Source organism: Cetorhinus maximus, chromosome 16, assembly GCF_964194155.1.
Source record: "Cetorhinus maximus chromosome 16, sCetMax3.hap1.1, whole genome shotgun sequence".
Classification (NCBI taxonomy): Eukaryota; Metazoa; Chordata; class Chondrichthyes; order Lamniformes; family Cetorhinidae; genus Cetorhinus; species Cetorhinus maximus.
Genome location: NC_135894.1, coordinates 19068516 through 19082035, shown reverse-complemented (window position 1 = coordinate 19082035; position 13520 = coordinate 19068516). Strand labels below are relative to the sequence as shown.

Here is a 13520-nt window from a genome sequence, read left to right as displayed (position 1 = left end):
ATCCAGACTCCCCATCACCATTCCTGGATATGTCCAGACCCACCAGAGGTAGCTGCACAGTATACACTCAGTAGGGAGTTGTCCTGGGAATCCTCCACATTGACTCCAGACCTCTTGAGGTCTCATGGCATCAGGTGAAACATGAGCAAGGAAAATAATCCTGCTGATTATTACCTACTTCCTTCATGTTGAACACCACTCAGAAGAAGCAGTGAGGATAGCAAGGGCACAGAATGTACTCTGGGTGAGGGACTTCAATTCCAATCACTAAGAGTCACTCTGTAGCACCACTACTGACTGAACTGGCCAAGCCCTGAAAGGGCATATTCTTCAGACTGGGCCTGCGCAGGTGGTGAGGGACCCAACAAAACAGAAAAGCCTACTTGACCTCACTCTTGCCCAAAGGTGTCATTGACCGTGCTGTCACACAGCAATTGCCTGCTCATCGATGTACAATTTTGGTCCTTCCAGGGCCAGTTGACTGTTGATCTCATTACAGACTTCGTTCAAACATGGACAAAAGAATTGAATTCAAGAGGTGAGGTGAAAGTGACTGCCATTGATATCAAGGCAGCATTTGAACCTGTTGCATCAAGGAGCCCTAGCAAAACTGAAGTCAATAGGGATAGGGGAAAGAATTTCCACTGGTTGAGTCATCCCTAATACAAAGGAAGGTGGTTGTGGTTGTTGGAGGCCAATCACCTCAGCTTCAGGATATTGCTGCTGGAGTTCCTCAGGGTAGTGTCCTAGGCCTAACCATCTTCAGCTGCTTCATCAATGACCTTCCTTCCATCATAAGATCAGATGAGTTCACTGATAATTACACAACCCTCAGGTACTGAAACGGCCCTTGTCCATATGTAGCAAGACCTGGACAACTTTCTGGCTTGGCTGCTAAGTGGTAAGTAACATTTGTACCACACAAGAACCAGGAAATGACCAGCTCCAAAAAGAGAGAATCTAACCATCTCCCCTTGATAGTCAATGACATTACCATCACTAAATCCCCCACCATCAAATCCTGGGAGTTACCATTGACCGGAAACTTAATTGGCCTAGGCTATAAGAGTAGTTCAGAGGCTGGGTATTCTGTGGTGAGTTACTCACCTCCTGACTCCCTAAAACCTGTCCACCATCTGCAAGGTGCAAGTCAGGAGTGTGATGGAACACTTTCCACTTGCTTGGATGAGTGCACCTCCAACAACACTCCAGAAGCTCAATACTATCCAGTACAAAGCAGCCCGTTTGCTTGGCACCTCATCCGCCACCTTTAAACATTCACTTCATCCGCTACCGATGCACAGTGGGAGCAGCGTGTGTTATCTACAAGATGCAGCAACTCACCAAGCCATCTTCAACAGCACTTTCCAAACCTGCAACCCCCGCCACCTAGAAAGACGAGGCTAGGAGGTGTATGGGAACACCACCATATATAAGTATTCCAGAAAGCCACACACCATCCTGTCTAGGAACTATATTGCTGTTCCTTCACCGTTGCTGGTTCAAAAACCTGGAACTACCTTACTATAAGTACCAGATGGACTGCAGCAGTTCAAGAAGGGGCTCAGCATCACCACCTTAAGGGCAATTAGGGATGGGCAATAAATGCTGGCTTTTCCAGCAACACTCAGGTCCCATAGAAGAATTTTTAAAAAACACTTTGGCCCATCAAATGCTGATCCTCATCCATGTGATTGTTACTTCCAGACAGGACCAATCCAATGTTTTTATGACCATCCACCCATCTTCTGTGGGTTGCAAACTTGAGCTCATCCAAATGTCCCATTCACCCATCACTTCTGTCCTCGCTAACCTACATTGGTCCCCAGGCTCCTATGTTCAAGTTCAAATTCTCACCGTTGTGTTCAAATCCTTTCATGTCCTTGCTTCCCCCCCCCCCCCCCCAAATTTCTAACTTCCTTCAGCACCACTGCCTTGCCTCAGAAATCTTCTTTTGTCACATCTTGTGAAACCTATTCTTGTTTTACCCAACCATTGGTAGCTGTTCCTTTAGCAGTGTAGGCTCCATGCTCCAAAATTCCCTTCTTAATTCTCTCTGCCTCTCCACTTTTCTATTCTCTTCTGGGATCTTCCTTTAAACCTGCATATTTGACTTGGCCTAATATTTCTCCTTTGACTCAGCATTCATTTTTGAATGTTTACACATCTGTGAAGCACCTTTTGTCATTTTTTCTATGTTAAAGGTGCTTGTATAAATACAAGCTGCTGTTTCTGTATTGTACCAGGTCGTGGTATTTTAATGCATCTGGTTATTTCACTATTGGATACACTTTTTGATAAATTAATACATTAGCAATGTCTTTACATAGAGACTTAATTTAGTAACGTGCAAATTAACAATTACTTCTTTATTTCCTAGGACTCAGCCCTAGACTTTCGAAAGTAAATCTTTTCACTCTCCTTAGTTTGTGGATGGAACTTTTTCCAAACAATGAACAAAAGACAATTCAGGTATAGTATTTGCCAAACTGATCATACTGAAGACAGCTTAATAATGTGAAAAGATGCATGGATTGATTATATGTCGGGCAATTTACATTATATCGCTTAACGCTGACGCATTGAGTTCTATTAACTTTTTCTCATTATTTCAGTCATGATTAAGACAGCTCTTGCGTTTTCAATCATTTTATGTATAATTTTAGTCAGATTAACTGTTGTATACTTTTATGTACTTGAGCAATTTTTGTACATTGACTATGTACAGTCATAGGCTGGGTATGGCGAAATTCTGCAGGTAATTGCATTGTAAATAATTGGGCATTAATGCAGGTGAATTCATGGACTTTGTCCCAACAGGGGCCTTCTCCAATTAAAGTACTTTTCCTAAAATTCCTTCTTTGTATTAGCTGGTGTAAACATTGTGAGTGAATTGCTTGTTGCCTGTTGAGCTAATACTTTGTTAAAGGGCAATTAAGAGAACCATGTGTAAATTTTCATAGCGTTAGATTTTTGAATGTATTACATATATTATATACAATAAAAGCTGGTGATACACTGAGTTACAAAGCAGTGGAACAACTACCAACTTACTAGATGCAATTTAGTACACTTTTTCACAGGAAGTTATATTAGTGTGTGTGCAGATTGCATAAGACAAGTTCCAGAAAACCATGCATAGTATGAATGGTCCCTGGGAAGCACTCGCAACTCCTTTGCTGTCAAACAATTATGCTTATTCCAGCTCTTCCAAAGGAAACCAGCTTCTGAGGGAGCTTTGATATCCCACAATAACATTGCTGATTACATTTCTGTCCTAATTTCTGTATTCTGGCAGAGCTGTAAAGGTAATTGAGTGAACTGAGACTTATAGACCAAAGGTGTGGGGTGACAATGCCTCTGATGTTTTCGACTGCTTTGGTTTTACAATATAACCTGGAGAAGGCTTCCAGAATTACAGTACTGCATTACGTACTGCACAATGTTGCTTCAGGCAGAAACCTTACCATTGAAATTGCTGAGGAACAGTAAGGAACCTTGCAAGACCAGGAGAACACTAGTACACAGGGACCACAAACAGCACACTGCTCAGTGATGTACAGAGAGTTTTGCATCAGCCCCTCTTTGACCAGTTTCTTCCTTAAAGTCTTGCATATGATCCTTGTAACAGTATGAGGTTGTGAATACAGTACTACAGTATAATTTGTAACTTTGCTAGTGCACTAATATGTTAGTGCCTAAATTAGTATTGTTACTGGTATGCATACTGACATTTAGGCATTTATCTATTATTTGCAACATTCGATCATGCCCATGTGTATCTAACCTGTTCTGCTACTGCACACTTATGTACATTGCTTACATTTGTGCTTCACTTGGAGCACATTCCTAATTAACTTGCTGAATAGATCAATACGTTTGGAATTTCCTATTAAGCCAATGTGAAGTAGACCATATTAAATTGGAATGTTGCTCTTTTTCACTTCTGTTGATACGTGGCAGCTATTTACACACTTTCTGCCACACCCAATGAATATGTAACACCTCATCATGTCTCTCTATTGTTACCATCCATGTTTGCATTAAACTCTGGCCATAAAGGTGTTTGCAATTTGAAACCACTGAAAGCAAAGTCTTCACTGTTGCTTCCTTGGCCACATTGCTGAATGATTTCACTATTGTAATAATACTTACAGTTGGTGGCCATGCTAAAGTAGTGACTTAATTACATTATTGCATGTTTATTCTGATTAGCTTACAGTTGTATACATGTTCGTGTGACGTCAATCTTGCAGGAAATGCCTAGCTCAAATTAGTACATGTACATACCTACAAAGGTGTGACAGTTCTAAATGGAGGGCGTTTAACTTGTGTGAAGAGGAAATTCACCCCTTAGTTGTTTCCTTAATGATTTTTCAAAAGCTGTTTTACTAGTTCCAGTGAATACCCAATGGTAAAGGACTTGTTCTTTGTTTCTGTTCTTTAACTATTTGTGATATTTGCATCAGAAGCCTTGGATAAACCACTCTGATTTTTCCCTCCTACTGTTTTGCCCAAATAATATTTTGTTTTCAACTCGTGCTGTATTGTTTTGTTTTACTTTTTCTTATCCTAATGGAATATAGAGGAATCAAACCGCAATGGTGTTGGACCCATTTACTTCAAAGTAAGTGGAACTGGTGCTTAAAAGTTTTACAATAGAACTTGAAACAACCTGGGGAAGGCTAAGATAGCCCAGTGAAAACAGTTAAATACTACAGAGATCAGTGGAGCAGGAAAATGAATGAAACGTTATAGCAAAAAACAACCTGGGTGTGCACAGTTTCCACATCACCCCCCAACTGTTGATTTAATATTGTCAGAATTAAAAATAAACATTTCCAATACTTTGTATATTGACTTAACTTTGGAAGTGGGTCAAGAATTAAGTAAGAATGTTGTCTCCATGATGGCTTAGAATCTGTGTTCCCTATAGATGAAGAAATCCCAGGTTTGCTGCTAGTCTGTGCTGAATTGGGTGGTCTCAGCTGAGCAGTAGCTGGGTGCTTCAATGCCACAATGTCTCAATGGAAAGGTAGGAAAATCAGGAAGGTTCTGGCTCCTGATAGTTATACACATGGATAGAATGTACACATGGATAAAATGTACACATGGTTAGAATTGGGCTGGGCTGCAATGTTTCACAAATTCGCTGGTGCTCTCATGTGATTAAAAGCACTTGGAATCCAGTAGAGAGGACAACCAATGCTGGCATTGCCATTCTCTAGGGAGTTGGTGTCTTCAGGCGAGAGGGTAGAAATTTGATTGCGGGGGGGAATGTGAGGTGAATGGGTATGTTGGGGCAAAGGGTCAAATTCATTACTAGCCTGAATCTGGGAGGAATGGAGAAAAGGTCCTAATAACTTTTATTTGTACAATAATTAAACAATGGCATGCTTAAAAATGAAACACCCACATTTACAAAGGTGCACTCTAAATATCCTAAGATTTTGTTGACCCATTCAGAGTAAACTAAAAGGCATTTTAATGATTTCAAACCTTTTTGTGAAATTGTGTTTATCTGAGCTATTCGTTTTCCCCTTTTATAATTGGCCCTGCACACCCATTATTCTCTGTACAAACACTCATGATCAATTACTTTGCAGTGCAGTGGCTTAGTCAGGAGGAGTTGGGGGAACACGGTGGGGAGAGAATGCTTAGCGTTTAACACGTAGGATGATCTCAGAATCAGCACTGGGCTGAATGATCAATTAATCTGTTAATACTGCCAGTTGAGGTCGGAATGTTATTAAGACACCAGGAGAAAGGTCTGTTCTGGAAATATAACCCTGGGCTCTTTAAGACTCTGGTGAACCCCCAAAGCAAGCAAACTTGCTTGTAATCTTATCTGAAGGACCACAGTCCAGTATTCTCTTAGTACAGCCCTGGGGAGTTAGCTGATGTGGATCCTAAACCTACAGCTTTGTAATCTAGAGCTTTTGGTGTACCTGCAGCTCAGACAATTAAATAACAGTCTTCTATTTAATTTACATTGTAGCAGTCCATGTCGAAGCTGATGTTGTGCAAATCAACTTTGTGGATGCATGATATGTTATTTTAGTGAAACATAAACCTCTACAAAATGTCTTTTCACCATTTCACCATGACTCAATAACACACCCTTGTCTCTGACTCAGAAGGTGGTTGTTCAAGTTCCACACCAGGGACTTGAGCACAAATTCCAGATGATGCAATACTGAGGTAGTGTTGCATTGTCTGAGGTGCCATCTTTCAGATGAGTGTTAAACCAAGACTCCAACTGCCGGCCGAGGTGAATGTAGAAGTTCCATGACGCTATTCAAAGAAAAGCAGGGGAGTTATCCCCATTGTCCTCGACAGTACTTGTCCTTCAACCAACATTTCTAAGGCAAATTATTGGATCGCTATCACGTTGCTGGTTGCCACATCTTGCTGTGCACAAATTAGCTACTGTGTTTCCTATGTTTCAACAGTGACTGGACTTCAAAAGCACTTACTTAATTGACTTTGAAACTTCCTGAAGTCATGAGATATATATAAATGCACCTTCTTTCTTACTCCTGTGAAGGAAAATATATTGGGGTGTAATTTGCTGGAAAAATAATGGCATCAGGTTGACACACACTGTTATTAATGTGAAAATTGACCAGCAACTTCTGGCAAGGAAGAGACACCCTGTGAATTGTGAATCATTACCAGTGCTGGCTGAGCTCCGTCACTCCGTGTCAGCTTCACAAAAATGATTTTCATGAAGTTGCTTACTTTCATGTTAGTTGGCATTAAGCTTACTACAGAAAGTTCAGCCTAGTTGTTAACAGCACAAGTACCCTTTTAGCAATGTGATCATTGTGAATGAATGTCAGTCAACCTCTCTAACAAATAAAAATATGGAGTCTCATTTCTTCAGGTATTGAGTTGCTGGAGAGATTTTAAAACGCCAAATTATAATTAAAACTTATTTTTTACTTTCTGTTCCCCTTGATCCAATCTTTTCCTCCATTCCTCTTCCTGTGTCTGATTTGACATTGAACTCATCCACTTTAGTTCACCCTCCTTTTCCGCCCTTCCTCTGTTTATTTCTCAATCCATAAATCTCATTGGTTAAGGAGATATATTGTTTGTCCCATTGTTCACTCAGGTCCCAGGTGCCCTGTTGCTTTCGCTATGCTGTTATCAGTTTACACTTCCAGCAACTTTATGGGCAAAAAATATTTTGAGCTGAAGAGTGAGGAAAAAGATTAACTGGGCATGCAGTGAGAAGCCTACCTCCAATAAATTCAGCCCCATTATTTTTGTACCCACACAAAATTGCCACAGCCTCTTGAAGAAGCAGCACTACATTTCAATCAAATTCAACTACAGCATTAACCAGCCATTTGGTGTAGCCATCTTTTTAATAATAAAGAAGCAGGTAAAAAAAAAAGGCAGGACTGCAATGAGGAATGAATCATCCTGTATTAAGTATCTACACATGACTTTGCATAAATTGAAATAATATAAGCTGCACATCCTCAGCATGCATTTCCAAGTGAGTGGGTGAGATATCCTTTCAAAATCATTGTCTCTCACCATCACCTACATCCAATTTTCAGATGATTGCTACAATTGCTATTTTTCTGCATCTTATTAATGGTGTATCTCAGCATTGAAGATTAATGTAACATAAGGGAAAAATGCAATTATTATTAGTTGGTGCCTCAGTTTTTAAAAAAATTAATTCTCAGATGTTGGCATAATAGGCAAGACTGGTATATGTTGCCCGTCCATAGTTGCTCTGAGAAGGTGGTGAGCTGTCTTCTTGAACTGCTGTAGTCTATGTAGTGTAGGTAGACTCAGTGTTGTTAGGGAGAGGGAGTTCCATTATTTTAGTCCAGTGGCAATGAAGGAATGGCAGTATATGTCCAAGTCAGGATGGTGTGTGACTTGGAGGGGCACTTGGAAGTGATGATGTTCCCATGCACATACTGCCCTTGTGGTGGAGGTCTTGAGTTTGGGCTGCTTTGTCCTAAATGATGTTGAAGTTCTTGGGTGGTGTTGCAGCTGCATCCATTCATACATGGACAGTATTCCATCACATTCTTATAGGTGGTTGATAGGCTTTGGGGAGTCAGAAGGTGAGCTACTCGCCACAGAATGCTCAGTTTCTGCCTGCTGTAGTACCCGTGGCACTTATGTGGCTGGTTCAATTTGTTAAATCCTAGCTGTTAATTGTTTTTGAACTTTCAATTTGGATATCTAGGTTTCCTTATTTCCAACACTTGCTGCTTTTAGTTCCTATTCACTGGGTGTTTTTCATTTTTAGCGGCGAAGAAATGGCCTGGTTGTTGTGCACAGTTCAAAGATTATTGGCCTACACTGTTCAAGCACAGAGCTGCACGCAGGCCAAATTGCTGTTGTCAAACATGGGTCCAAGATGAAAGATTGTGATCTCTATTTCTCAAGGAAACCATGCTCAACCTGTTTAAAGATGGTTTTGAATGGTAAGTATAGTTAAAAAAATGTTTGAAAGTACCGCACAATAGAATTATTAGCAAAATTGCACCATCGTGGGGATTCATGGGACAATGGCAGTGTGGACATGAAATTGGCTAAGAGACAGAAAGCAGAGAGTAATGGTGAACGGTCCTATTTTGGATAGGAGGAAAATATAGTGTGTTTCCTGTGGTCAGTGTTGGTACTACCTTTTTTTATGATACATATTAACAGCCTTGAATTGGGCATGGGGGCATAATTTCAAAGTTTTCAGATGACACAAATCTTGGAAGTCTAAAACAGTGAGGAGGATAGTTGCAGACTTCAGGAGGACATAGACTAATGAAATGGGCAGACCAATGATATATTAAATTTAATGTAGAGGAGTGTGAAGACATGCATTTTGGAAGCAAAAGTGAGTGGATATAAATTTTCAAAAGGGAATTGGATTTATATTTGAACACAATTTGCAGGGCTGTGGTTAAAGAGCAGGGGATTGGGACTGATTGGATATCTCTTTCAAAGCGACAGTACAGGTGCATTGTGCTGAATAGCTTCCTTCTGTGTTGTGATTCTACGAAATAAAACTGCATAATTGCCATCAAGCAAACGTCCACTTCTTTTTGTTTCTACTCACCATTCTTTCTGTAATAGCTGGAGTCAATCGAATATCATATTGGCCTGGTGACCCCGAGATAAGTCTCGCTGAGGATATGGTACTGAATAATTGCTGCTCGGATGCAAAGCTTGACGCTAAAGCTGTGGAAAGGCTCAAGTCCAATAGTCGTGCCCGTGTCTGCACCTTGCTTCAGCCTCTGGCTTACAACATGCTTCAGTTTGTAGAAGAAACCTCAAAAAAGTGCGAGTTTTTGCAAAGCATAGTCGCCCTGGACCCAGATTTTAGACTTGAGGACTTTTTTACTGAGTGCAGAAGAAATCGGTTCCAGGAATTTGAGAAATTGTTCTTGATTTCCAACAGCGAAGCACACAAAGAAATTTTAAAAACTGTTGGCTTAGAAAATGTGTGTGACGACGTTCATTTCACTAACTTGAGGCATAAAATGGAGGACCTTGTCTTTTTATTAGCAACCATCGACTGTAGTGTTCCAAAGTACGGTACATTCAGATTTTATTGTGATGATTCAGACAGAGCATGTGATGAGCACACAAACGATGAATTCCAAGACTTTGCAAGACACTGCATGGTTCAAGCCAGGTTATTGGCATATCGGACAGGTGAGAGGATCAATCTTGTCTTTTATACTGAAAGTAGGTCTGATCCTAGTGTTTTGGTACACAAACGAGTGTCATCTTTAACATCCATTAACTAATGAAGATCTTGCATTTAAGAAGTGTCATGCAGAATGTCAGGACATCTCAAAGTGCTTTACAGACAATGGTGTACTTCTAAATTGTCCCCAAAGCAGGAAGCGCAGCAGTGAATTAATGCACAGCAAAGTTCCATAAACAGCAATGTGATAATGATCAGATATTCTGTTTAGTGATGTTGGCTGAGGGATAAATATTGATCAAGACTCCAGGCAGAACTCCCCTGTTTTTCTAAAAAAAAATTGTGTTCAGATCTTTTAGGTCGACCTGGAGGGTGGCCTTGAATTAACGACTCATTCAATTGATGGCACATCCAATAGTCTTCAGTGCAGTACTGCACTGAAGTATCAGCCTGGACTTTTGCGCTCCATCCAATCTCTGCAGTAGAGCTTGAAACTACGAGCTTCAGTGGTTGTATAGCACTTTAGGATGTTCTGAGGTCATGAAAGGTGCTATATGAATGCAAGTCTTTTTTGTTTTCTTTTTAGTTGTTATAATTAAGTGAATGGTAAAATAGTGGTACAACTTTTATGCTGATAAATTCTGTCCTCACAGAGTAGCAATCACTATCTGGTGCTTTTGTTCCCCAAATTTTCTGACTTGTATAAAACCAGTTATCCTGGATAGCAACACTGGGTATATCTCCAGGTTCCTTCTTGGCTCAAATTTGAAGCTGACCAACTGTCCAGTTCTGCCTCTCACTGAACAAGACTGTGACCTCTTCTCCCCATTGAATCACAGAATCATAGAGCAGAAGAGGCCCTTCGGCCCACCGACACATGAGAAACACCTGACCTACCTACCTAATCCCATTTACCAGCACTTGGCCCATAGCCTTGAATGTTATGATGTGCCAAGTGCTCATCCAGGTACTTTTTAAAGGATGTGAGGCAACCCGCCTCCACCACTCTCCCAGGCAGTGCATTCCAGACCTTCACCACCCTCTGGGTAAAAAAAGTTTTTCCTCACATTCCCCCCTAAACCTCCTGCCCCTCCCCTTGAACTTATGTCTCCTTGTGATCGACCCTTCAACTAAGGGGAACGGCTGCTCCCTATCCACCCTGTCCATGCCCCTCATAATCTTGTACACCTCGATCAGGTCGCCCCTCAGTCTTCTCTGCTCCAACGAAAACAACCCAAGTCTATCCACCCTCTCTTCATAACTTAAATGTTTCATCCCAGGCAACATCCTGGTGAATCTCCTCTGCACTGTCCCAGTCCAGTTCCTTTTCCTTTTTAAGGGTCTCCCCCACCACCACCACATCCCCATCCCATCCCCAGCATTTCTCATCATAGCACCACACCCTACTGGCTGTATCTCTCCTTCAGATGAGCTTTTCTATGCCTCAATTCACCTACTACCACCACCACCGCTCCCCACTCCCCCTGATCTGAACTTATTTTCATCAGCATTCTTTTCTCCCACCCATCTTCCGCTCCTCCCCCAGACCTATCCCTTTATCCCTTCTCTCACCTCTGTACATCTCATTTCTGATCCCTTTCACTCCCACCCTTTCTTTCTTGTCCAACTCCACTTCCACACTTCTCACCCTTTGTTTTTCCACCTGGATACCTGGAGTTCTACTTAGTCCCTCAAGCCTGGATTCTGCAATTGAGTGCAAAGTTATAAATTCTGTATTAGGATGCTTAAGTAAGTTTTGTTTTCATTGGTATCCTGTGGACTTGTAATTCCCAGAGAACCTGGCAGCCAGGCAGAAAATTGTGGGAGTAACATTGTTCACCTCCCTTGGTGTCAGCTGTGGCTCAGTTCATAGCACCCTCGCCTTTGAATCAGAAGGTTGTGGGTTCATGTCCCACACCCGGAAACCAAGAACTGTGAATGTACTCGAAAGAGTTGAAAAAGACCCTCCCTCGTGAAACTACAGTGTCTAGAGTGTATTGTGATAACTCACATTGCGCATCAACCAGACAGAAAAGGATCCAAAAATTGTAAACTCTAGCTCTTAAATTCTGTAAATGGGAGAGATGCATGCGGGAATTGTAATTTTCTCCTAACTCCTGTAGAATTCAGTACCCAGAGTGTTTCGTAATACATTGCTTACAGTCGAAAGGAAAATTTGCAAATAATCCAGACGCATAAGCAACAAGGGGAAAGAAAATCAAAAATGAGCACTTATTTTTGGCAATTATACAGTTTGAGTTGCAATGTAACATTTCTGAGGTAAAGTGCTGTTTAGATTTTTGTTACTGAGAGGGGCTGATCTTTGTTAGGGCTGGATGGAAATGTTTGAGTTGCTTTGAGCTCAAAGATTGCAACCAAAGTTGGGCCCAGACCATGTTGAACATGTTGCAGGTTCTCGACATTAGAGGCTTGATGGTGGGCAAACATCACTGGACACTGCTTTGTTTACTGCAGGAACTATAACTCCATTGTGAGAGGCAAAGCTGAAGGGGGAATGGAGAGGGGAATTGAAGAATGGAAAGGATAATTCTGGAGAAGGACACATCAGCTAAAAGTCATTACACTTTAACTAAATGCTTCAGTGATTTAGCAAAATAAATTATATGTAAATTAAGTTTTGGCAAAGGGAGAGCGTAGTTATTTGATGTTTTTTTTTAAAAAGGTAAAAGCTAATTCTATTTAACTGTACCTCTGAAGCCTATATCTTTCAGTACCAATAACATACTACATTTTTAGCTTGGGTCAGTCACATCTTAATATTGCTTCAGCAAGTTTGCTGCACTGCCATGATGGACAAATAGCCATTGTTATAGGCTGTGAGATTATGGTAAGCGTCAGTGAACTATGTGGTATTGGTAGCGTAGTGGTTGTAGTACTAGACAAATAATCCCAGAGGTTATATGTTTGAATCCCTCAACAATTTGCCATGAAAGGTAATGAAATTGAATTCAATAAAGCTGGTAATACGTGGGCTGACGGCAAGATAAAGAAATAACTATGAAAGTGGCTGGGTTGTCATTGAAAATACCTTTTAGTTCACTGTTAACTCTTCAGGGAAGGGAACCTGTCTGGGCTACATGTGACTCATTAAGTGATTTACACATTATCACATTAAGTGACCCTTCATGTCCTCAGAGAAACTAGGGATAGGCAATAAATTTTGTCTTGACATGTTGCTCACGTACCCAAAGAAATTAAATCCCGGACTATTAAGAGTCTTGTGTAATTTTATAATGGGAAGAAAATAGCTACCTATAATCCTGTCAACATATTTTTGAAGAACTAGTTTTGTAGTCCAGCAATTAACCTTTGTAACAGATGCTCCATAACATCCCCTCTGACCCAGCCTAACCTCCAGTCTCCCTCAGCAACATGGAAACATGGTTGCCCAAAATATCATCAAAAACATTTTTTTTTTTGAATGACTTAACCATTGAATGCATAAACCACTAAAATGATTTCTTTGTTATTATCTGTCTGTTCCTGCCTCATCCCTATCTTCCCAGCCAATGCTGCACACCTCCACGTGACCAACCATCTGTACATTTTCTGCCTCAGTTGCACAGCGTTCTGGGGATTGTAGGTTTGAAGAACAAGGTGAAAACTAATACCCCCACAATGCATTTGGCCACAGATGCTGGACATGTTCCATGTATCCAAACTTCAGGTAAAATTTTCCAAATCTTGGAAATGAAGCAGAACAGCGGACCAAATTCACAGAGAGATAACTAAGCTTCTGCAGGGTTATCAAACATGAAATGTCTCATTCTGTGGATCAGTTTTTTTTAAAAAATTGATTCCTAGAAATTTTAATAAT

General features: G+C 40.8%; 1 protein-coding gene across 3 annotated transcripts in view; it reads left to right on the top strand.

Annotated features, from left to right (window-relative positions):
* The window catches only part of cdadc1 (cytidine and dCMP deaminase domain containing 1), a 42220-nt gene that overhangs the window by 2522 nt on the left and 26178 nt on the right, over positions 1-13520 (top strand). For all 3 annotated transcript variants that reach the window (XM_078559447.1, XM_078559446.1, XM_078559448.1), the window contains 3 exons: positions 2381-2472; positions 8282-8459; positions 9106-9687. In XM_078559447.1, coding sequence (XP_078415573.1) covers positions 2381-2472; positions 8282-8459; positions 9106-9687 — 852 coding nt within the window. The remainder of the gene's footprint in view (positions 1-2380; positions 2473-8281; positions 8460-9105; positions 9688-13520) is intronic.